General features: G+C 32.9%; 1 protein-coding gene and 1 pseudogene across 1 annotated transcript; both read right to left on the minus strand.

Moving 5' to 3' along the window:
- Positions 1–865: 865 nt before the first annotated feature.
- Positions 866–1,714, minus strand: LOC144548382 (F-box/FBD/LRR-repeat protein At1g13570-like). The gene is made up of 2 exons (XM_078297045.1): positions 1,070–1,714; positions 866–940 (listed from the first exon to the last, which is right to left on the minus strand). Exons 1-2 carry the CDS (start codon positions 1,712–1,714, stop codon positions 866–868), a joined length of 720 nt encoding a protein of 239 aa, XP_078153171.1.
- A 4,848-nt stretch (positions 1,715–6,562) lies between these two features.
- Positions 6,563–10,286, minus strand: LOC144548383 (phospholipase A1-II 7 pseudogene; annotated as a pseudogene).
- Positions 10,287–18,055: the final 7,769 nt, after the last annotated feature.

Consider the following 18,055-nt stretch of genomic DNA (forward strand, 5'->3'; position numbering starts at 1 on the left):
TCCGTATCAGATACGTATCAGATATCGATACTCACCGACAAGTACCCGATACTTATCGGATACACCAGTTGGTGTATCGACCTACATGGAGTATCCTTAACCTCTTGATATGGTCTCTCATACAAATTGACTCATCTGGATACGTACGGCTGGATACCGTTGTGACACGTCTAAATATGGTGCACTGTGCATGGTCCACCATACTAGTTGTGGACCGCTTCAAAATGTATTTTCTAGTGCTCCATGGGAGAATCGAAGTCATATCCTATGCTATCCGCGACAAAAATCTTAACCACTACACTATTTGACATTTGATGTTAGAATCTACTAACTTTAAAATTTAACGTATATCCAAAAAAATTGATATTTAATTTATATAACGCAAATTTTAATTTATATAATATAATAGAGGTATCGTATTCTTGATTTTTGAAAATTGTCGTATCGTATCCGATATGATATCTGTGCTCGTATCCATGCAACATAGGTGGCAATATATAAGCTCTACATGTTTTTTTTAGAACACAAATGACATTACAAGAGGTCTGAAATCTGAATGAATGGTAATTTCTTTCATTGCATAAATTGAAGGGAGAGAATGAGGTTAATTACATGACTAAATTTAAGTTGACCAAATATGCTTAAGTTTAGCTCCTTAATATTTGTTTGTTGCTTCTTAAATTAATAACAGAGAATTTGCTTTTACCAGCATAGAAATCAATAGAAAGAACATAATTTCTCCAACAAAACAAATGTCAATACCACTGAAGCGATAATGAAAGTTATACATAATAAAATCAGATTGTTTGAGATATGGTTGATCTATTTCCTGCACTAAACAAAACACCAATTATATCATAGGAAATCACCCAACAAAGAGAATTTTGGCAATCTTTGATAACCGTGGAAAACTCGCCAGCTCCTTGTCATCGGCCAATAACTAAAACAAGAAATAATAGATTATCATTAACATGTAGGTATAATAAAGCTATAGAGAACCTAAAAAAGGTGTGCATTAATAACCTTTAAAATAATTGATGGGAATTTTTCTCAAGTATGGATCTCTTACCAGAAGAATACCATCGTTTAGTTGAAGTTCTTCAATCGCAGAAAGGTTACCCAGTACTTGCTTAGCAAACTGATATTGATCAAATTGACAAACATCAATGGGATAAATCTTTGCAAAAAGCAACTTAGGGGTTTCCATACAGAGATTCATAAAATCCCCTGTGATACTCAACCATCTGAGGTTCGGTGCACATATGACGAAAGGATCATCAATGATAGATATGCCAGATAGCTCCAAGATCTCAAGTAAAGGATAACTTGAAATGAGTTTTTCCACAACAATCCCGGGTACATCGAATTGATCGAACAGCCTTAGGGTGCGAAGAAACTTGAAGCCTAGGAAAGATGGAGGAACATGTATGGGCATTCCCCAATCTATATGCATATGTTCCAATTCATGACAAGAGAAGCTGGAAGGAATGAAGCATTCTTCATTAGAAGATGTCCCCAGTTTTATATGAAGATTCTTGATTCCATTTCTGGACAAGATAAGCATCCATCGACCAATTGCCTCATTACACGCATGTTTACTGATGAGTTTAAATTGTACAATTGAACCGTGATGAACTAATAATACTTGGTCAACCAGCCTAATTAGCTCTGACTGTGCACAGTCTTTTGTGAACACCAAATTTGGAATTGACATCCGTCCATATTTTCATTTGGTAGATAGAATGCATGTCCTAACCGCCTCTTTAATTGGAAGTTTCACAAGAACTCTGTCTTTGACCTCTGGGGGCAAGTTGCTTAGATAATCTTGTTCAAAAGTGAGATCAACACTACGCTTTCGGGGCTGAAAGTTATATATCCATCGTGTATTGTATTTTTGGACCTGGTCAAAGCATTGGTAAATTCTTTAACAATTATAGGCAGAGAATAGCAACAACTAAATAAAGCAATTGGAACCTTGGAATTAAGGATGCTGTTCGGCAACACCCCTTAATCCTAGTTAGAATTAAGTTCTAAGGAAGCTTAAGGAACCGGTGTTCGGTAAGCTAAAGGAAGGGTCAACGGATTAAGGAAGTTAAAGGAAGCTAAATGAGAGAGGAAGGTGCCTTAAGGAATGGGCAGCGAATTAAGATCCGGGCAAAAGGAGGCTAAAGGAGGTAAGCTTAATCCGTGCTAAGGAACCGGTGTTCAGCAAGATTAAGCGGCTAAGGAAGCTAAAGGAGGCTCCTTTAGCCTTAAGGAGGTTTAATCCTGTCCAGCCGAACAGCCCCAAGATAATCACTGGTTCATTCAAAATAGAATTTCAAGGGAGAGAGGGAATAATTCATTTACTAGTTCAGTAAAGCAACAAGGGGAGAGAGGGAATAATTCATTTACTACATGGTTCAGAAAATCGGCCGATTCCGAGTCAACTCAGCCGATTCAACTTGGAATCGAACGGGACCGAACCAAGTTTTACCCGATTCTCGGGTTTTTGCGAGTTTCTCAGCAAAATCGGATGAACAGTGACATAATCGGCCGATTTTCTGATTTTCATGCCGAGTTACACCGAGTCAAGCCGAGTTACACCGAGTTGAGCCGATTTAAAGCAAAAATTTCCAATTCTCACTAACCTGGACTGCTGTGCCATTCAAATTTCATAGGAGCAGTCCCAATCGCAGAAGAAGAAAGGCGGAGGAGAAGCTGTTAGCTGTGCCAATGGATTGCCGTTCGATTTGAGTAAAAGGCGACAGAAGAGAGAAAGGGGATTCGCCCATATGTTTGCGCGGACGGGAGAGAAGGGAAAAGAGAAAGAAGAGGGTCTGTGGGACGGGTCCACTGTCAGTGAGGGAGATAAAAGAGAGGAATGGAGGGGATTTGAAATGAATTCGAAATTTATATTCATTTGAGTTAAATCCCTTTTGTCATTCAATCCAAATCAACTGACTAGATGATTTCAAGATTCGTGCTATCTGTGATCCAATGGTTAAAACAATTCAGAATTTATATGAACTCACTTAATTTGTTTTATAATTCATTACGGTTGTAAAAATTTCGATCCAAACTTTTGTAAAAATTTACGATTAATTTGCACGAATAATTCACATTTTTATCTTTCAAATTTTAGAATTCAATTTATATATATTCATGCATGATAATTAGAATAATTATATTCCCAATAATCTAACGAAACTTGTAAATAAATTTTCAGATTTATAATTTTCTCAGAATCCGGATAATTCAATATCAATTAGTATATATGTATATATACATATAATTATCAACTCACATTTTTATAATTCCTAAATAAATAAAATTTGCAATTTATATATAAAATTATTCATACAAAACTTGTATATTTATTCTACTAATTACAAACTTATTTATTTATTTCTTTACACGAATCATTTTATTTTAATTTCAAATTCTCATTTTATTTATATAATTTCATAAATTATTTATATCTCAAAATTTTCAGTTTATATTTTAAATTAATAATATAAGTTCTAAACAATCATTGGATTAATTAGTAAAAAAATTATTTGAGTGAAAATTTTTAAATTTATCATGATTAATATTTATTTAAAATTTTGGGATATAACAATTTGAGTGTAATATTATCTTAATTAACATAGTTTTTTTAGAAATTATTTTTATCAATTTTTTTCTGCTTTTTGGCTACAAAACAAGGCTTCTGCCAAAAAAAACCCAAGTTACCGATCTGATTCATCCGATTATGATTCCACGGTCAAAAATCCGATTCCGATTCCGATTCCGAGTTTCGGAACTATGATTTACTAGTTCAGTAAAGCAACAAATAGTTTATTGCATCATCAAAATAATTAAACCCTTTATGATTAGTAGGAAAGTTCCAACCATACTACAGAGGTCACATTTCGTTTAAGAGAAATGTGTTCTCTGGATCTATTAAATAAGAGAGAATCTCTCTATATATCTATGAAATCAAAGAAACTACAGTGACACACAAACTCTACCATAATTCCAATATAATGTAAGCAGGATGTGCATGCATAACAAGGGCATATTTTAAATTCACCTTAGGGAAAAAGGTAAATAATTATAAAACTCTAGCAAATTTTGTGTCCTATAATTTCTCATATCACAACATGCTCAGTTCATTGCACACATCAAACACAGAAAATTAAAACAAGAAAGAGCGAATACCGAAAGAATCTTCCTCTGCAAAAGCCACATTGATTTGAATAATAAAGGAAATAGATAGATAATTAAACAGAGAGAGGGAGAGGAGTTGATTTACTTGAAGTAGAAGTAGAGGGAAGGAGGGAGAGGCACCTCAGCAGTGAACTTGAGGGAGAACAAAATGGCGTTGGTGCGGATCTCATCGGGCAATCCCAATATTTATATAATATAATATGTATGTAACCATTTATTATTGTTTGGAAGTTGGAACGGGATATTTATTTAATTTTGACTATTAACGAGGAGGCCTCCCTTGTCTTCTTGGGAAGTGTTGTTGACCATGGATTCAATGCTCTGTGCTATGCCTCCTCGTTAATAGAGCATATATAGTTATTTGATAATTTCTAGTCGAAAGATATTTCTAATCAAATTTTTATTTTCAAAAACGAAGAGATTTTGATGTTGTTGTTGCTAAAATATCTAAATTGTTTGATAATTAATTTTTCAAATGACTTTATATCATTATTATAAAAATAAAACAATTATTTGATAATGGTCAAATTTTTTAAAGTTTTGATGGACGAATAATATTTTTTCAAATTGCATAACTTCATAAATATTTTGTCATTTATCTAAATAATTTAATTCTTTGATTTTTGAAATTTTTTACGTCAATTTATATCAAATATTGGTAAGTTAGGTGTCAAATGACACCCTATTAATCGTAGAAAGTTAAAATTAATATATTAATAGGAATAATTTGAGATGTGCATTTTAATTTCATGTACACGCATTTGCATTTATAACATTCTCGTTTCATGTACATGCATGTACATGTAATACTATTAGCGCGTACTTTCTTGATTCATTACTCCTATCAATTTGTTGAGGCATCTGGCATGCAGCTGCAATGATCCGACAACATAAACCTGGATCGATTCGTTGTTCTATAATCACATGTCATTGGACCTAAAGTTCAAATCCAGCCCAGTCCTTCTCTATTTTGGGCCATATTGGCACAAAATATTATATTTAGGGTGTCAATGATACTCTTTTATTCATTTATCCGATCCATATCGTATCTGATAAGACGGCTACGGTTAAGATTATTTTTCGTGAACTTATCGGATACGGGTATGGATAAAGATTAATGTTTGTTATCTAAACGAGAAAGGATACAGATAAAGCCTATTTTGTAGCCATTATCTGATCGGGTAATTATATATATTAATAAACATTGAAAATAGTACTTTAATTGGTTTACTTGCGCTTAATAGAACATGCATGATCATAATTTTTTTTCTAACAAAGTACTATACATGTGTGAAATGAATGTATATGTTTTAATATTATATTTAATAAATAATAAAAAAATATTATTATATTAGTATTACCTGTTATTTACCCGCTACTGTTTTGTTATCTGACAACTGTAACAGGTAAGAGTCGGGTACAAATAAAATAATTTATAGTGGATAAGAGTAGAGTACGGATAAGGACAATTTGTAATGGGTACGGATATGAAATACTTTCACCCGACTCTTACCGTACCCGTTGTCACCCCTAATTATCTTGATCTAAATCATATATTTTTGAAATTAAAATTCAATACTAATATACAATAAAAAATCATGTGTAGTTTACTCGTACTATGTTTAAATCCATATAAATGCATGACAATATTAAAATAATCTAAATATTAACTAATCAATATTAAGTAACATGTAAGCAAAATAAATATCAACTTTAATTAGAATGGTGCTAATGACAATGATGACAACACTAAACTTGACCTTTTAATGGGTCTTAACTGGCCCAATAAAATGTATAACAACAAGTCTTGATGCTCAACTTTTCCGGCCCAAAATTTGGGCTAATTAAGGCCTACTCTACCAACATGCTCACTTTTCTGTGTTTTGTTGGGCATGGAAATTAACGAGGATGAACATATAAACATTTTAATTAGTGCTGTGAATTGGACATAATTTATACAAATATACGCATACATCTTATGGCGACAACTAATAAATGCAAATTAAGTGTTCAGTCAAAAGACAGAAATGTCAAAGACTCTAGCTGAAACAGATTTCGCAAGGGAATATATATATGTATTATTACACAAAGGAAAAAAAAAATGCAATAAATTATAGAAGTTGATATATATGTATTATGGGCCATAAGCCCAATTACCAACTACAAAGTACAATTAGCCCAATTCTATATATAGATCCAAAAAAAATAGAGAACATATATTGGAGTTTTCACAAAAAAAAAGAAGAAAAAAAATAAACGTTCTTGAGTGTGTAAAATTATTTAGATAAAAATAAATACTTCTTGAGTGAAAACTCAAAATTGCCAACTAAACTAAAATTGTGTATACATTTTAAGTAAAAGTTACATATAATTATATATCCTGTTGATAATCATTTAAGCTCCAATGACCATCAGCTTCCTTGATCATATCTCTATTCTGACTTACACACCAAGCTACAGGAACTGGATACTTATCCTTCAAAGAATCACATCTCTTATTAACAAGTGCTATATCTCTCTCAACCTCCAATTTAAATCCTTCTGTACACCAGCAACACCATGCAAATAGTTCTCTAAATTGTATCATACAATTTCATTTCCTGGACTCTTCACGTATGGCGATTTACTTACATCAATTGTTAGTTCAACCCCTACATCACTGTATGAAACAGGAGGTGGACATTTAGGAACTATATCCAAGGCGTTACGAATTCGTAGTAGTCTTAGGTTTGGCATTTGGGTATACATATTCTTGAAATCTGAATTCCTGACCCGAGGGCTAGCAAACACGATGCCTGTGACTGGACAAGTGTTCGAAGGAGAGTGGTTGGATCAGTTAAGGTGGTTTGATATGATATCTATGGAATTTAGTGTGGCGAGAGCTGCACCTAAGCTGTGTCCAGTTATAGTTATGCTTGTGTCCTCACCACTGTACATATCAGTTAGCCTCCCAATCTCTATCAAAACCTAATAAAAAGTAAAGTTTAAAGAAAGAAATGTCATAGCTAACTAATGTCATAATAAATAAATCCGAGTATCGATCTGCCGATGAATTTTATAATTAAGTTCCTCTTTGCTTCAAAACAACTAGCATGAGTGTGACAGTTATATGGATTAAAAGTTTTAGGGTGAAGCAATCTGGATCATTTATTGGCATGTAAAGGCTAGCTTCATACGTAGTCAAAATAATACATGATAGTAAATTTTTGAAGCACTAGTGGAAAAACAGGAATCAGGATCGGTTATATGGACACCCGATCCTAATAAGTATCTGGATCGGTTTATTTAAAAAAACCGATCCTAAAAACTATTCAGATCGGTTTTTAGTAACAACTGATCCTAGTTTATTACTATTAGGATTGGTTTTTTGTGGAAACGGATCCTGATACTATCAGGATCGGTTTTATTTTAGAACCGATCCTAATAGTTCAATCATTTGGATCGGTTTTTAGTAAAAACTGATCCTGATAGTATCAGGATCAGTTTCCAACAAAAACCGATCCTAATAGTTTGAACTATTAGGATCAGTTATTGGTTAGAACCGATCTTGATACTATCAGGTTCTGTTTTAAATAAAACTGATCCTGATAGTAATACATATTTTTTAAGAAACTAGAAAGATAATTTTTTTTTTTATTCCTTGAATATACATATTAGTTATAAATGATTTCGATGTAACATTTGGCAAATTGGAACAAGAAAGAGATACATTATTTCCAGAGAATAGAGAACTAAATTACAAGCATCATATCACAGCACCTGTCCCCTCATTAAGTGTCATTGCTGATGACAAACCTCCAAAAGAAACAAAACACACACCAAGACAACCATAAATCTAGAATTCCGAAACATATAAGATTACACTTCTTTTTTTTGGTAAAAAACCTAGGTCCAGTTTCATTAAGAAACAATGTTAAATTACAAAACACAGTAAAAATCTTCAGAGCTACAGTCATCCAAAATTCAAAGAACCAATTTTTTTCAGTCTGACTCTTCATTTGGTTCTTCATCTGACTCCGAAGATCCTTCATCCATCTCTTCCCCTTTCTTTGATGATCCTTCAACTAACTTTTTACTCAACTCTTTTTTTTATTAAAGTATGTATCTTCATATTTCTCTCGGTAAAAATATAAAACCGATCCTGATAGTATCAGTATCGCCTTCATCAGAATCGGTTGGATTCCGATATTGATATGTGTATATAACCGATCCTGATTCCATATTTTCCACTAGTGAAGTCAATTAATATTTTGTAAAATTATATATTGGTCAACCATATATACTTTTTAGTATTATAAACTTAACGTATCAAACAAAGAAAATTTGCACTGAAAATGACCTGAATGGATCGCTTGCGTATGAAAAGAAGTAAGAAACAACTAAACAAATAATAATAAACAAAAAATAATTAATTACCTGTTCTCTAGCACTTTGCTTATTGAAGCGGGAATTGGGATTCTCTGATGTATAGATGGATAAGAATCCCCTATGCACCAGTGGTTCATCATTACGGTCGATTGCTCGACCAAGCAATGCAGAAGCAGATTATACCAACGTGATATCCATGTCGTTCACCCAATCCGACACTTCTAGGGTTCCTCTCCAAGCAACCACGATATCCCTCTGCCCGAGCAATGCCTTTCCCCCGTCAGTTGCCACCGCTACATACCCGATCCAGTTTGACACCTTGCTCCAGGTATTACCTGATCTGTTATTCACCATGAATGCATCCGGTACGTTTATGCTTGCTGTAGCGTACAAATACTTTGTGGCACAGATACATGTACCTTTTCCAACAGCTCCGATCGTCCGTACCTATTAATATTATGCAAAATCGACTCAATTTGCGACATAATCTTAAGTTTGTTGTGTCAATTGACTATGAGAAAAAAAGAGTCCAGCTATGAAACAAATGCATAAAAAAATTGTAAATCATTTGCCTTAGTTAGATATTGTACGTACCAAGGTTCTAAATAGCGATTATAGCGGCATAGCGGGGAGACCAAAAAAAAAAAGCTATTGCGAATAGCGTAGCTATAGCGGAAGCCATCACACATAGCGATTTTCCCTTTTCAAACTTTATATTCTATATTTCTACTAATTATCAACATAATCAATATTAGAGAATTGGTGTAACAACTAAATGACAACTAATCTAAGTCTATACTTTTTATCAATTACGCAAATAAGAATGAAAAAAAATCTAAAAAGTAATATTATTTAATAGTTTATACTTCATGGTATTACATATTATAATAGACAAAGAGCAATTAATTTTATAAGTTAAATGAAGTCAATATACATATTTAAACATTTTATAATTATAATAATAATCAAAATCAGCTTTCAATTGAAACGAACGATAATAATTTTACAAACGAATACTATAAAAAGAGTAATCAAAATGAATAATTAGTATTTGAATATTTCTCGATATAGAATGATAGAATAAATCACAAATAAAAATAGAAGCATATAGTTTGGTTTAGTATACTTATCGTAGAAGACCATGTAGCATTAGAAATAAGAATAGAAGTACAGAAGTCCATATAAATTGCCAAAAAAAAAAACCATGTAGCATAACGGTAGCTATAGCGGGTCTCATATAGCGGTAATAGCGGTCAGCTATTATAGCTATAGTGGTCGTAGCTGAGTTAGTGCAATTTTCTCTCATAGCTTAGCGTTTATGGTCCGGAAAAGCTATAGCTAGCTATTTAGAAGCCTGGTACGTACCTAGGTGCACTGAGATTAGGTGATCGCCGCTCCCGATTGAAACCATCATAGGCCGCTTGCGCCATCTCTCCATAGTTTATTATACTGCGGCGAAGATCTATGTCTAGTGGGTCCAACATATTTTTCCAGTTGCTATAGCCATGGATCTCCTTCCACCTTTTAGCTATATTCCCAAAAAGGTTTTCAGACATGATATGAAGTTTTGTGCTGCTATCCAGGGTTTGCTCTTTCCTTTATCTTTCTTTCAATCCAAAGTGACGTTCGATTAATTGAATAAACAAATGTAGTTCAATATGTATTAATCAGTTTATGCTTTTAAGATTCTTTGACATAGTAATGCTGGCTAGGTAATTAAGTTATCATTATATATATTAGATTAATTTTCAAGTAAATATATACACAACAAGAATGAGACACTTTTTGCGAGGATAAAAAAGTGACTTTTCGCGATGGAGTACCGTTATTGTTCTGTTTTTTCTATTTGCGACGGTACTTTTTGCGACGGAGTACTGCCATAAATGTGACTATGATAATTAAATCTATTTTATTAATTGACTTTGGATTTATTAATTGATTAAGCAAATGTATTTCTATATCTATTGATTTCAGTTTATGCTTTAACATTCTTTGACAAAGTAATGCTGGCTAGCTAGCTAGGTAAGTTATCATTATATTAGATTAATTTCCAAGTAAATATAAAATACTATTGGTTGAATGCGACCATGACAATTATGTTTATGTTATTACTATTAGTGTTGGATTTATTGTCAATCTCGTTGGATGTAATGCCAACATTGAGCATATATGTATGTTGTTCGAGCAATAATTTTTTTCGTCTATTTGATTAATTTGCAAAAACATACAATTATTGAATTTTACGATTTATTCTATTTTTGAAAGATATGTAGGTTCAAGTAAAATGGAATTGCATTAATGGAATACTTGGATTGAAGAAATCATGAAGACTTTATCAAGAATACAAGTTGTAAAATCAGAAACTTGGTAAAGTAAGTTTGAGGCTGTTTTAACAGGGACAAACGTTACTAAAACGTTGATAAAACGTTGTAACGTTTTCAGTGCAAAACTTGATCAAACTCAGAAACGGCTTAAAACCTTGTAACATTTTTTATAACGTTATAACGTTTTAGGATTGTCAAAAATATAGCACAACTGTACAGAATCAACTTGAAACGTTATAACGATTACCAAAAATGTTGTAACGATTTATGTGTTGTCAGAACGTTATGCACAGCTGTATAAAATTCGAAATTCAAATTACAAACGTTCTAACGTTTGGCAAATAGTTATAACGTTTTAATTCCGCGTTACAACGTTTGACAAAAGTTGTCACGTTTTAATTGAATCTGAGCTTCAAAAATTCCTATTTTTGATCAAGATTTTACAGAGCTAAACGTTATTAAAACGTTATACAAACGTTAACGTTTTGAGCAGTTAAGCTGAGCTGTCAGAAAATTAAAAATGCATTTTGAGGTAAAACGTTGTAACGTTTTATAAAACGTCGTAACGTTTGAGCTCACTTAGCTAATTTTTGAGTTGTTTCTATAAATAGGGCATTGGGCTTTCTTTCCAAATCATCTGAGTCGACCCTAATCTTCTAAAAAGTGATTTTCTGAGAGATTAGCTTACTTCATTGTTGTGAGAGCTTAAAACTTCAAAATCCCTCAAACAATCTCAAACCCACTTCACTAATCTCAACTTAGATTAGGTTAGAGTGATCTATTGAGTGTTTCTCTTGAGTAGCTCAAACTAAGAGACCTTGTTCTCATCTCTTTGAGTTGACCGTTTGACTTCCCGTTTGGTGTGTAAGGGCTCAACGGTTCACAAGTTGTAATCCTTTCGTATTGGGTAATAGAAAGGCGCACCACTTAAGGTTGCGAAGCCCCGGAGACGTAGGCCTTTGTTTTGCCGAACTCCGTTAACATCCCGCGTGTCAAATTTCTTTAAACTCATCTATTTACTTTCAATTGCAATTTAATTTCAGTTTTTGAGCAATTAGAGATGCACTTAGTATAACATTGTAATCTAATTATGAATTGTTTACTATCATATATGATTGTCAATTTAAGTGATCAAATAAAGAAATAGACAATTAATATATCCCTTATGATGTGGTCCATAAATTTGTAGAACAATTTAGGCAAAGATCAAATCATTGATGGACTGATTCTGAAATTTACAATTAAGGAAACCGATTCTCCAGCTACTGCATGGATTTTGATGCATTTGCACGCTTTTTTATGCACATTTTTTTTAAGTTGGCATGTGGCCAGAAAATCGGTTTGGGGTTAGGGTTTGGCAATATGTCAACTCTATATCTCTCTATATAAGGATTGGTCGTCAAGGCACAAGGTAACCAAGAAAAGCATAGACACTGAACATATGTTTTTCTCTTAAAAAAAATATAGTTATGTGTGTCTTCTCTTCTTCTTCGGCCATCAAAGAATAGAGAAGAGAAATCCATTAGAAAATATGGAGATGATTTCTCAACGACCACACCTTGCTGTTTTGGAAGATTTATTCCTCGAACTGATGACAAAAGGCAAAAATGACTTCTTGCCATTGAAGACTTGTCTCGTGCTCATGGAGACGGCTTGCTCTACTATGGCTTTGGTTATTCCATGGCAAACGACATGGAATCAGGTATTATGTTCTGCACTTATGATTTATGTTTTGAGTTTCTTTGGCATAAGATGGTCCTTAGGTTAAGGTGAGAAACCGTTTCTCTTTCTCCGGGGTGTAAGTATTTGATCTCTAGATGAGATGTAATTGTTTAATATCTAGATAAAGTGTAATTGTTTGGTCTTTTATGATTCCCCAACAATTAGTCCTTGCTTTGATTTTCTATCTTGACAAGCTAGTACTTTAATCCCTCTCAATATCAAGTTGGACTTTAATTAATCTTTTTTTTTTGTTTGTATTGTCCAATTCTACATGACTTAAACTGCACATCATTACCTTTAAATAATTCATTTTTTAATTGATACTTTAGTTATCTAATTTTTTCAATCCATTACTTGTAAGCAAGTTATTTTGAGAACCAATAATTAAAATCCTAATAAAATATGTTAGATATACGGCATGGTCCTTAAATTTGGTTATTGTCTTGATTTTCCAATCATTTAAATGAATTTTTATTTCCAACACTGCCATCTTAACTGACAAATACATAATACATTTTAATTATATCTATTTTTACATATGGATTTATTTGTCATATTGGAAATCTTTTGGTTAATTATTTGGAAATTTCTATTTTTGTAACGTGCCTCCTACTACAAATTAATTATTCTGAAAAAAAAAACACAATTGAAGAGGCGCTAATTATTAATTTGGACCTATATATTTTTCTTAAGACTCCAATTCTGATACACATATTCGCGCATTTAATTTCCAGTGTGATGTCCTCCGTACGTGTTTCATTGCTTAATTTCTGATTGGGGAAAGCATGCACGAAAATAAAAAAGAAATTCACTGCCTTTCTTTTTTCCATTCTCTCTCATTAACATGATTCATTGATCGGAATTCTTCATTGGTTATGATGTTGTCAATTTATTGAATTTCAATCAAATGCTAAATATTAATATAGTTAGATCAGAATTCTTAATTGACTAATTAGAATGCTCATCCATGGAGGATTGATAAGATAACCCTCTGAATTAATTCTGACTATTCAGAAGTTTCAATAAATGAAGTAATTATTTTGTATATATAAGAACTCAAAATGGCCAGCTGGTATCTAGAATTGATTCCAAGCCTTGTTGTACCTTCTATTGACTTTGCTCATTTTGAAGCATTGAATCAAATCAAAGGTATACTATAGTCAGCAAATTTTGGAGAAGATCACATCAAATCAAAGGTATACTATAGTCAGCAAATTTTGGAGAAGATCACATCAAATCAAAGGTATACTATAGTCAGCAAATTTTGGAGAAGATAACATCTCTTGCTTAAGGCAAACAACCGAAGAAAAGGAAAACATACGTCTAAAGTTGCTTTCTTCCAGTATTTAAGCTGGTAGATGATAATAGTAGAGTAGAACCAGGGTGTCCCAAAGTTGATCAAACTTCTTTGTGAACTCAAATATAAAATTTATCGGATTGACTTCAATGACGAATTCGAAGTTGAAATCTTTCTACCTTACGAGTGATGCGTCTACATATCAAATTTTTAAACTTTATAATTAATTTAGTATATAGTCAAGTGGTCAAAATTAAAAGGTTTATAAATTAATTTTAATGCATTCATTGTTTGGAGGCCTTTTGACCACTTGACTCATGAAAATTTAATTGAAAATTTAAAGAATTTCACATGTAGATGATCACTCGTAAGGTAGAAGGATTTCAACAGTTTGGATTGTTTAGATTCGTTATTTGAAGCCAATTTTATAGATTTTAGAGTTGAGTTCATAAACAAACTTGCTGAACTTAGAAACATCCTAGTTCTACTCCATAAAAGTGTGTGTGTAGATAGATAGTAGACTTTGACCTACTACAATAAATGTATAAATATACTCTGACATTGAAATATTATTTGATTATTCCAGATCAACATAATATTCTTTTCTTGTACTCTATGTTAAAATTAGACATTACAAAAATTAAAATATATTTCATTTAATATCTGGAACAATTGTTAAGATTTTATTTGATTATTCCAGACAACTTAATATTCTTTTGTTGTACTCTTATGTTAAAATTCGAAATTACTAACATTAAAATATATTTTTGTAAGAGAGTCTACAGTAATTTGTATATTACCGATCGACCTGTTTTATGGATCTATTTCTCTATTTTTCAAAGTTCAAATAGTCAATCCAAACCATAAAATATGATTTTTCATATGCAAATATACTAGGAGAGAAAAATTTATATATTTTTTAATTCTTTTAAATTAGTAGAAAATCACTTAATCCGAAATTATGAATTAATTGAAGCAGTGATTTTTTAATATGATAAAATAATTTTAAAAAAAATGTAAAATTTGATCTTCAATTACATTTCTCATGACAATTCCAATGTAATGGTGTAATGGTGTAATGGCGTACATCAAATCACTTCCATATCAAGAAAGGACTCAACTATGATTGAACACCAAAGCCCTTGCAATTTAAGAAACATAATCAACTTGCTGCATTCGAAGTGATGCATGGCGTGCTAGCTGTACGTACCATTGGTCTCTCTCTCCTCCTCTCCTTTTCTTCTCCATTTGTTCGTCTGCCTCGCTAGTGGGTCCCCTGTTCAGTCTCTCTCCTTTCGCGTGGCTCCCGTTGTATTCTTTTAATTTTGACCCTACGGGCCCAATATTACAGAGGGCCATGATCATTTAGTTCTCGGCCCATTAAGTCCTTCTGCAGGCCCGATTTTACCTCTGTTTGAGTCTGACTGTCTCCTCTCATTCCCAGTTTGACTAAGTCAAAATCCGCTCAACACTAGACAACAATGTTTTAAGGGAAAATTGTGAGAACCCACTACAAAATCTTGAAATTGTGAGATTGCCACTACAAACTTCAAAATTGTGAGAATGCCACTATAAACCGTCCATAATTGTGAAAATGCCATTAACAGTGTATTCTTATAACATTTTTATCAAAAAATAACTGAAAAATACTGTTTTGGTATACAAAATTATGTATTTCTGATTATACCCTTCATACAAAAACAGTGACACTCCAGTTGATATCGCCTCTTCAAATTAATATTTGATAAAAATATTATAAGAATACACTGTTAATGGCATTTTCACAATTATGGATATTTTATATTGGCATTCTCACAATTTTAAAGTTTGTAGTGGCAATCTCACAATTTCAAGGTTTTGTAGTGACAATCTCACAATTTCCCCATGTTTTAATTATTCCGCTTATTTCAAAACATAGAATCTCATCATGCAAAAATATAAAATATGTACGCACGCACGCATCAGGGTAGGGCTGTAAATGAGCTGAGTTTGAGAGAGTTATCCCCAACTCGAATTCGGCTCATTTAATAAACGAGCGAGCCAACTCGAGTTGAGATGATAATAACGAGTTGTAGAGCCAACTCGAACTCAACTCGTTAATAACTCGAGTTGGCTCACAACTCATTTAACCAGTGATAGTATTACAACACAAGTTCAAACTCAGCTCGTTATCAACTCGAGTTGGTTCACAACTTGTTTATAACTCGTTTAACCAATGATAGTATTACAATATAAGTTCAAACATATTTTACACGAATCTCAAAGCACAAATAATAGTCTAGAGATTCGAATTTCATTATTTTGGAATTTATTGTGACCAATACTATGTAACTTTATGTAACTCGAGTTATAAATAAGCGAGTTGGGGCCAACTCGAACTCAGCTTATTTATTAAACGAGTTGGCTAACTCGAGTTGTAAATGAACCGAGTTAAACGAACTGTAAATTAGTGAGTTACGAGTTCAAGCTTTTTTTGCTCTGAATAGTCCCTCTCCATGCAATCAACACATCTCTCCTACCCAAAACCTTCTTTCCTTCGTCGGTTGCCACAGCCACGTACCCCATCCAGTTCGATTCTTTGCTCCATGCTGCATCAGATATGGGTTTGAGTATAAATGCCTCCGGAATGGAAACACTTGATGTGGCATAGAGAAACTTTGGGACTCTGTATATATTAGGGTTTAGTTCTTCAACCTTTTCGAGAAGATCTCTCCGGTTGTAGAAGCACATAAAGAATAAATCATCTGTCATATCGCAAGACGTTTTCCAGAGATATGTCAATTTGTTTATATCATGCACTGATTTTAAGTTCTTAATTAATTATACATATGCTGTTATTAACATGTTTTCATTTAAATATACAGTCTCCCCTACCACCATCCATATACTTATGCAGAACTACACGAGGTTCACGACCGATGATGCATGTACTTCTTGAAATTAAAAACATTGGGTACATATGATGTACATTTTTGTAGGTGCTCGCTAGAACAATTAATAGTTGTGTTTTGGAAGTTAACTGATATAAGTACAATGTTGTTGGTTGTTTATGTCATATATGCAACTAGTGGGGGTGTGATTTTTGAAATATTCATTGATGGCTTTAGTTAATCATACGGGTGGAGGGGACCGGTGTGTGATTCTGGTATGTCTTGGGAGTTGTCTTAATTTGTTGCAACAGAACATATATGTTAATTGATGAAGGTACTTGGGTTAATTTAGTGCTATATATTAATTATGTTGGTTAATTTAGTGTTGCATTGTTCTATATATATGTTTGCTGGTCTTCTATATTCTCTTGCTTAATTTGTTGCATGTTATTTGTATTCGATTTAGTGCTATATATAGAGAGAGAGAGATTATATATGTTATTTATCTTGCGTTATATATATGGAGGCTAGCCTAATAGAGTCATATATAATAAATATATAAAAATAAGTCACCAACGGTCCGAAGCAATAACTGTTGGCAAACTAGGACCTGCAAACACCAACTCAAACACCATAGTGTTGTAACACGCTTTTGCCAATGGCTAATAACACCCAACATATTATTTTCATCTGTCCCCAATTTCCAACTGATCGCGTTGGAGCCAGTGTTGTAAAAAACGTCCGTTTAAGCCGATTAATCGGTAGATTAGTCGTTGGCGGTGACCAAACCGTTATGGATTTTTCTGACTAATTGACTGATTATTTCCAATTATGGCCGATTATTCCCGATTATTCCCAATTAATCGCTTGGCGGTACCCTATCCGTCCGACGACTGCATACCGTTATTTACAACACTGGTTGGAGCTTAACGCCATCGGCTCAAACCGATGACATATGTGCATACATTTCTGATCAGGGCAATTGATAATGGTTGGAACCCGATGGCGGATAACAATTTCAATCGATGGTAAAGTATTTTTCTGTAGTAGTGTATGTTCATAATTAATTATAAGTTATTTTTTCCGATTAAATCAATCGTTTCAGTTTATTTTTAAAACCTAATTTACTAGTTCGGTTTAGTTTAGAAAATAAAAAAAAACCCGTTAGACTGAACAAATCAAAATTTTTAAACCCATCTCCCGTTCGAACCAAACATTTTTAAAAAATCAAAAGTTACAACGTAATGCATATTGTGTGCTTCGGTTCAAAACCAGTCAAACCG

The sequence above is a fragment of the Carex rostrata genome, chromosome 33 (assembly GCF_964058835.1).
Source record: "Carex rostrata chromosome 33, lpCarRost1.2, whole genome shotgun sequence".
Lineage (NCBI taxonomy): Eukaryota > Viridiplantae > Streptophyta > Magnoliopsida > Poales > Cyperaceae > Carex > Carex rostrata.